The sequence below is a fragment of the Zingiber officinale genome, chromosome 1B (genome assembly GCF_018446385.1).
Source record: "Zingiber officinale cultivar Zhangliang chromosome 1B, Zo_v1.1, whole genome shotgun sequence".
Taxonomy (NCBI): domain Eukaryota; kingdom Viridiplantae; phylum Streptophyta; class Magnoliopsida; order Zingiberales; family Zingiberaceae; genus Zingiber; species Zingiber officinale.
The window spans coordinates 134523745-134531855 of NC_055986.1; the positions used below are offsets into that span (position 1 = coordinate 134523745).

General features: G+C 40.4%; 1 protein-coding gene across 2 annotated transcripts; it reads left to right on the top strand.

Moving 5' to 3' along the window:
* Positions 1–477: 477 nt before the first annotated feature.
* Positions 478–7832, top strand: LOC121980378 (upstream activation factor subunit UAF30-like). Of its 2 annotated transcripts, none has more exons than XM_042532401.1 (2): positions 478–804; positions 7040–7439. In XM_042532401.1, the coding sequence occupies exons 1-2, from the start codon at positions 622–624 to the stop codon at positions 7124–7126; spliced, it is 270 nt and encodes an 89-aa protein (XP_042388335.1). In that variant the 5' UTR covers positions 478–621; the 3' UTR covers positions 7127–7439. The 2 variants fall into 2 exon arrangements, with proteins under 2 accessions (XP_042388335.1, XP_042388327.1); XM_042532393.1 differs by lacking the exon at positions 7040–7439 and adding an exon at positions 7477–7832 and having other exon boundaries at positions 484–804.
* The last annotated feature ends 279 nt before the right edge of the window (positions 7833–8111 follow it).

An 8111-nucleotide genomic window follows, 5' to 3' on the forward strand; every position in this document is an offset into this window, starting at 1 on the left:
CTCTTCCCTGCGGTAACTTGACTTGGTAGCTTGTTTCCTCCTGACCGAACTAATGCTCCGGTCGTCCCAAAGTTCCTCTGCTTTGTGATGAACACCTGATGATCTTGGCTGCACGGGCGTTCTGTTTGGATTAACCTTTGCCAGTCGAGCAGTTCATGTCCGATCAACCACTTTTGCAGAGCTCTGCTTGGCCACTACAGGAGAGCTCTGCTCGGCTCCCCCTTTAGCGAGCTCGTTACTTTGACCTCCACATCGGTTGCGATCTCCATCATTTGACCCATACTTAGTGACCTCGTTTATCACTGCATCAATACCAAATAAATAAATAAAATTAAAATAAATCAGATCAAATTTAAATAATTATTTAAATAATTTGGTTAATTTCAGTTTCGACTCGAGTATCAATAAACTTGAACACTTGTTTTAGCCAGGGCCATTGGCTGTGGCTATTTGTCAAAAGAAAATAAATTGAAATGGTGCAAAACGAAAAGAAAGCCATACAACCGTCCGCAATAGATTTAGGTTTAGCCCTGCACCCTGAATCAGACGGCTTCACTTCGGCATCCTCTGATCTTGCCCTGGTCTGTTGGCTAGGGTCTGGAATCAGGGCATCTCTTGGCGATGGTGGTGGGACAGCTGGCGAGGAAGGCGACGCTGGGAGAGTGCCCCAAGAAGGTGGCGCGGCTGATTGATCTGGTCAATCTGCCCTCCAACCTCCGGGAGTTCGCCGATGGCCAGTCCCAGATGTCCCCTCTCTCCTTCTTCATCCGCGTCTGGTCTCATATCAAGACCCACAATCTCCAGGTATATTTGTCATACCTTCACCCTTGTATTAACATGTCCTGTTCTTGTTGTGTTCCATGTAACTTTTTTCTTCTTCATTACAAAAGATCACTCTTTTGTCTTAAACAGTATTCCATAAGGTCAATTATTAAATCTACAGAATGCAAGGGGTTTATAATTTGAATGCGAGCACCCTCGATATGTATTCTTTACATACTAGTTCTAAAGTAGCAACAGATATAGCTCATCGTTTCCTTTCGCCTAGTCATATCGCTATGCATTCATTGGGATACCTCCATGAACTTCTGGAGTTTCTTTCTGTTAATTGCGCTAGAGTTATTAGGTATATGTATTGTGTGGGTTTAGTCCAAATTGGCACCTCTATGTTGGGGTTTTATCATGAATCCTACATATACTCGTGTAATTGTTATATCAATATGATGTAATATAATATTTTTTTTTCCCATCTCCAAATTCTAAATAGTACTAGAGCCCCTCTTTTTCTAGTTTAGGTTTGCTAAAAATTTTGCCCAAGGGTAGGCTGCTGTGCCATCATGGGCCTTCCCTCATCCTTCCAAACTATTTTTCTTCCCATGCTCAGAGTCCTCAATTTTGTTCCATTTGATGCTTCATCCATGTGACTCTGCCATCTAAGTGACATTGCCATCCTTGTGCCACCACGCCTCGTGGAACTGCACCTGCACTGCCGCTCTGCGGGATCTCCTCCCAACAGAACCAGGTAGTGCATCTTCTGTCTTCTGTCAGCAAAAATTCTCTGCTCCTCTTCCTCCCGTTTGAGCAGTGATGTGTGAGTGTGGCAGCTTGAACTCCAACAGAATACGTCCAGCCACAAGTTCCTCCTGGTGAGAGGATTCTAGAGCAGTGACTTTTTCTTTCAATATCTGTAGCAATACCTCCATCAATTCCTTTTGCTGTTGTGTGTCTTTGCTGAAATTATCTCTTTGAGTCATTGATTTTTGCTAGCATAACTTTCTCTTCTGGATTCTTCAAATGAACAGTCCTTCAAGAGCAACAGCGAAGGCCAGAAGGTATCTTTTTTTTCTTCTTCATTTTCTGCCTTGGATCTTCAATTTCTTCTTCCCAATTTGTTGCATTCTGCAATAATCATCTTCTAGCGATTTGTTGTGACTCATTCTGTGCGTGATTGTTCTGATCATCCCACTATTGTAGCATCTCCTTAATAGATCCTTGGTATCTGCTACTTTCGCTGAGTTGTGATTCTTGATTTTTAATTTATTTTATTGTTCTTCCAAAGATTTATATTCAGATTTCCTCGTTTAAAAAAAATACAGATTCCAGATCAAAGTCTTAGCAGAAAACTAGTTGTTGATGGCAAATATAAGCCTCTGCTTCTGATCAGATTTGCTTTCTAATCTTTTTTGATCCAAGGACTTCTATCTCTTAGCTTTCTAGATTTCGGTTTCCAGTTTCTCCTCACTATTTCATCTGCACTCGTCTTCTTCTGGTTATGTCACGAGGAGGAAAATATGAGCATTGTCTTCCTTTTCCTTCTTTTCACAAATCCCAAACAACCTTTGTTTTGTTTCTTTCTTGTTTTGGCATATCTTGTGTATTCTATGTTGGTGCAGCGGAGGCCGGCAAGATGGGGGTGAATTGCCTGAAAAATAAAGTATACCCTCCTCGGAATTTTCAACTCAAAATAAAAGCAACTAAAACAAAAAGGAAACAGAAATAAACCAGAGACTTGGGAGTTAACCTGGTTACAACCAAGAAGGTTGTTAATCCAGGGCGATGAAAAGCGTGCACTAAGAAAGTCTCCTTTACTGTAGGCGGAGAAGCCTTTTTACACTTAGAAAGCTCACTAGTTGCTAGGAATTGCTTACAGAGTTGATTACTCAGTTGATATCTAATTCCTAACTTCAGGGACCTTTATATAGCCTCTGGAAATCCTATCTCTGAGGTCCAAGGCGCCTCCATTGAGTGGGTCGATAAAATTTTATCCGCAGCGCAAACGGTCAATTTGACCAGCTCAAGGCGCCTTCAATGAGTCATGAAGGCGCCTTCAATGAGTCATGAAGGCGCCTTCAACGAGCCCATGAAGGCGCCTCCATGCTTTGTTCAAGGCGCCTTGAGCTTGTAACCAGCTCGCTGTTTCCTTCGCTTTGACTTCTAAAGCTCCGTTCTTTTGGGTGATTCCGGCCAACCGAAATAGGGCTCACTCGAACCCAATTTCCGGCCTTCTCCTCGAGCAGCCTTCCTCTCCGGCTTAACGTCTCTCGAACGCCGCACACGTTCTTCTCGCCCACCGGTGTACTCTTCTGCAGCTCTCTCGTCCTTCGGACGCACCGAGCCCGTCGGCTCCCTTCCCGTGCCGTCCTTCTCACTAGTTGTGTCTTCCACTCGACTTCCTACGCTCCTAAGCTCCTGCACACTCAGACACAGGGATCAAACACAAAGCAGGACCTAACCAACTTGGTTGATCACATCAAAACATCCACAGGAATCCAACAATCTCCACCTTTTTGATGTGCATCAACCCAAGTTTAAGTTAAGGTTTAAAAATAGACTAACAGTAATTTTTAAAGAAAATTACTAAACTAACAACTTAATTATAAATTTGCAATTAATAAAATTGCAACTATTTAATTAAGAGTTTCAAAAATATTTTTAAAACTAAGAGTTTTGAATATTCTCTTCCCCTAAACTTGTACCTTTCTCTCCCCCTTTCATCACAGCAAAAACGGGGTAAGAGTATGAAAAATTATTTACCAAAAATTTCTAAGTAAACTGAATTTATAGAATTTTTTAAAGTAAAAAAAATTTCTAAGTTAAATGACTTTTTAGAGTTTACCACAAGAATTTTTAAGTAAAATGAATATTTTGAAAAAAAAAAATCTAAGTAAGATGACTTTTTCTGAAAAAAAATTCTGAGTAAAATGATTTTTTCTTAAAAAATTTCTAAGTAAATTGACTTTTTTTTAAAAAAATCTAAGTAAACTGAATTTTTTGAATTTTTAAGAAAATGTTTGAAAACTTTCAAAGCATTACTTAATTCTAGTTTTAATGTTTTTTCAGAAAGTTAATTAAACATTTTGTTTCAATATTTCAGCTTCCAGGTCGTGGCGAGGTACTAGGCCTTCTTGGTTATTGGAGCAACAACCACTTCCTTAGACAAAGCCTCATAAAGAAATTTTAACGTTTAATTTTTCTTCTGAAAGCCTTAATTTAAAAAGTTTTAATCTAGCAAAAATTTTGGAATCCAGTATAGATTCCTTCCTACTGGGTTATTCAAAAATTTAGGGGGTACATAATTTTTGGGGACTTTCCTAAGTTGTCCCTGATATTTTCTAATATACCAATTTAATTTTCCATAAATTCTTAATTTTGATTTTGGAAATTTATTTAAGCATGCATCATTATTCTTCAATTTCTCAATTTCAACTTTTAATTTTTCATTTTCTAATTTTAGATTATCATACATTTCTAGTGGACATGTTTTTGCTAGGTTCAATTTCAATTCAGTATTTTCTTTTTCTAATTTGAATAAATCTTTAGAAAGAGACTTAATAAATTGAAAGGACTGAGTCGGGGTTAGATTACGTACCTTACTTACCTGACTCGGTGATTCTCCCCCTTCATCGTCACTTTCTTCTTCTGATGATCCTCCCCCTTCTTCTATGCTCATCTCTGAGCTTGAGTCATCTTCGGGAAGATGGTTGGCCATCAGGGCTAATCCGGAGAAGGCTTCGATGTCTGATTCGGAAGAAGACGAATCTGACCAAGTCGCCTTCAGATTGTTGTGCTTGGAAGATTCTGGTTTCTTGTATTTTGTCTTTTCCTTCTCTTTCTCCTTTTTCTTTAATTTTGGGCAGTCATCTTTGATGTGCCCTTCTTCGTTGCAGTTGTAGCAACGAACCATTCTTCTCTTTCGCTCATGCCTCTTTGTCTGCGATCTAAATTTATTAGAATTAAAAAACTTATTGAAACGCTTTACCAGTAGTGCCGCTTCCGATTGGTTGATCGAGGTTTCGGAGTCAGAATCGTTTGTTCTTGCCATTAAGGCAATGTTCTGACTTGCTTTCTCTACTCCATTGGGCTCTGTAACTCGAGATTCGTGAAGTTCGAAAGTAGAAAACAAATTTTCTAAAGTACTTACCTCGAAGTCCTTAGAGATGTAGTATGCATCTATTAAGGATGCCCATTCTGGAGTTCTGGGGAAGGCGTTGAGCGCATATCGGATCGAGTCCCGGTTTGTTACTTCTTTTCCAAGGTTGCTTAATTGAGTGATTAGCTCCTTAATCCTTGCTTGGAGTTGCGCTACCTTCTCGCCTTGGTTCATCCCAAGGTTCGTTAACTGGGTCCGGAGGATGTCGCGCCTCGCTAGCTTAGCTTCCGAGGTACCTTCGTGAAGCTCCAGGAATTTTTCCCAGATGTCTTTCGCGGAGTCGTAACTTCCGATCCGACTTACCTCTTGTGGTGGCAGCACGCTAAGCAGGTGGAACTCTGCCTTTCCGTTGGCGACAAATTCGGCTTGCTCCTTCTGGCTCCACTGATGCTCTTCTTTGTCTTTCAGAACTTCAAAACCATATTTCATAGTTAGTAAAATATCGAAGTCGGTTTTAAAGAATACCTCCATCCGGCGTTTCCACGTCGCGAAGTCTCCGTCGAACTTCGGGGATGAATATTCGCTCCGGCCATCGTCTTGATCGTTGTGCTTCAGTCGGCGGTTAGTCCTTCTGAGGCGGTCTGGCTCTGATACCAATTGTTGGTGCAACGGAGGCCGATAAGATGGGGTGAATTGCCTGAAAAATAAAGTATACCCTCCTCGGAATTTTCAACTCAAAATAAAAGCAACTAAAAGAAAAAGGAAACAGAAATAAACCAGAGACTTGTGAGTTAACCTGGTTACAACCAAGAAGGTTGTTAATCCAGGGCGATGAAAAGCGTGCACTAAGAAAGTCTCCTTTACTGTAGGCGGAGAAGCTTTTTTACACTTAGAAAGCTCACTAGCTGCTAGGAATTGCTTACAGAGTTGATTACTCAGTTAATATCTAATTCCTAGCTCCAGGGGCCTTTTTATAGCCTCTGGAAATCCTATCTCGGACGTCCAAGGCGCCTCCATTGAGTGGGTGGATAAAATTTTATCCGCAGCGCAAACGGTCAATTTGACCAACTCAAGGCGCCTTCAATGAGTCATGAAGGCGCCTTCAACGAGCCCATGAAGGTGCCTCCATGCTTTGTTCAAGGCGCCTTGAGCTTGTAACCAGCTCGCTGTTTCCTTCGCTTTGACTTCCGAAGCTTTGTTCTTTTGGGTGATTCCGGCCAACCGAAATAGGGCTCACCCGAATCCAATTTCCGGCCTTCTCCTCGAGCAGCCTTCCTCCCCGGCTTAACGTCTCTCGAACGTTGCGCACGTTCTTCTCACCCATCGGTGTACTCTTCCGCAGCTCTCTCGTCCTTCGGACGTACCGAGTCCGTCGGCTTCCTTCTCGTGCCGTCCTTCTTACTAGTTGCGTCTTCCCCTCGACTTCCTGCGCTCCTAAGCCCCTGCACACTCAGACACAGGGATCAAACACAAAGCAGGACCTAACTAACTTGGTTGATCACATCAAAACATCCACAGGATCCAACATTCTATTTGCTGTTGCATATGCCCATCCAAAAGTATGAAAATTTGAATAGAGAAAATTCCCTTTTCTCATTTTACTGTTCCACAAATGCTTGGGTCGTGCATTCCATCCCCAGTGCAGAATTGAACAAAAAAAAAAAAAAAAAAATCTTTTAAGCCTAGTAAAGGATCGAGCTGTGTTATCTATCTTTCCTTTAGATCCCTCGAGTGCTTTCCTTTTCTCTCATTCTATTATGTGATGGTGTTCTCTTCCAAGAGAAGCTCATTCTTAGTATCTCTCATTCTCATTTTACATCAACCCTTCATTTTATCTCCTCTCTTAGTTCATGTACTAATCTGAGGTCAAAAACATTATTAGTTGCATGTTGATCCAAGGCAGAAGGGACCTTTGCCTATGTGGTTTGTCAATTGTTTCTGGAGCTTTGTTGATCTAAGATCGAAGGGATCATTGATTGGGTTCCGTATTAATTCCTTAAGTTTTGTTTTACCTCGCTAGCATGCAAATGTTTTCTTTTCATTATGATCATGATTAAGTCTACATTTCTGGTTCATGCAAGTATAGTACCTATTCTCTAGCTTGAGGTGATGGTAGGCGTATCATAGTTATTTGGTATTTAGTGTTTAATTCCTCATTGACACTTTTAGGTTTGGATTTTATTCGCTCCTACATATACTTGCGCAATGACTATCTCGACATATGCAATACACCAAATTCTTCACTTCCATTCCTGATGTTGATGCACAAGTCTTTGCTCCTCATTTGCCCACAACATCAGTTTCCTTGATTGAAGAGACTCACCACTGTTCTCCTTTCTTGTTGTTTATGAACGTTCTTAAGGGATTCATTTATCATATTTTGCAACAGTATTGAAAATGCTTTCTTTATAAGGAACAAGTAAATAGTGTGTAACTGAGCAAACTGATGATGCTGACATAAAAAAGCAGTGTCTCAGTTATTTGATACCGTCATGTTAATTGAGGTTTTTATGCCGCTACAATTACCAAGTACTATTATCAGGAAAGTATATGCTTTCAGCACGTATCAAGGATGTTATTGATGATAATGCATTACGGTTTCACAGGATCCAAACAACAAGAACTTAGTTAATTGCGACGACAAGTTGAAGAGCATATTGTTGGGTAAAACTCAAGTGGAGCTCTCTGAACTGCCGACGCTAATCAAACATCACTTCCCAAACCAATCAAAATAATTTTTCCTGGTTTAGTGTAATTTAAGCTCGTGAGTCGTTGCTTTTCTTATTCCTAGGATTGTGTTTGGTCATCTGAGATTTTTGCTTAATTCTGTAGAACAAATTGAAAGTGTTGGTACTTCTTAGCATTGAACACACCAAACTAGTTAGTAGAAAATTGTTTGATATTAATTTTTCTCTGGCATGTACTTGGTAGAAAATTACTGCCCATCCAGTAGATACATTCATATCCATCCAAAATTTAAGCACTAGACTCCCTCATGATATTCAAAGTGTGGAACATTTGCATGTGCATTGAGGATAGCTACACATGTCAACTCGCTTAAAACTCTTTCCTTGCACGTTCAACCTGGTGACCAGTTACCTACAAGAAACAATGTTTCTAGAGAGCATATTCTTGAAGAGACCTGTGACTTACTCTAATCTGTATGAGTGTGCACCATTGTGTTTTCATGTGAACACTTTCTTCACACGACACTGTTGGTAAAAGAAAGATTATCTCTAGC

Excerpts from the sequence above, each read along its gene's own strand:
- LOC121980378 (XM_042532393.1), top strand. The coding sequence starts at position 622 with ATGGTGGTGGGACAGCTGGCGAGGAAGGCGACGCTGGGAGAGTGCCCC. Across the intron at positions 805-7,476 it reads TCAAGACCCACAATCTCCAG|GATCCAAACAACAAGAACTT; the intron begins GTATATTTGTCA and ends ACGGTTTCACAG.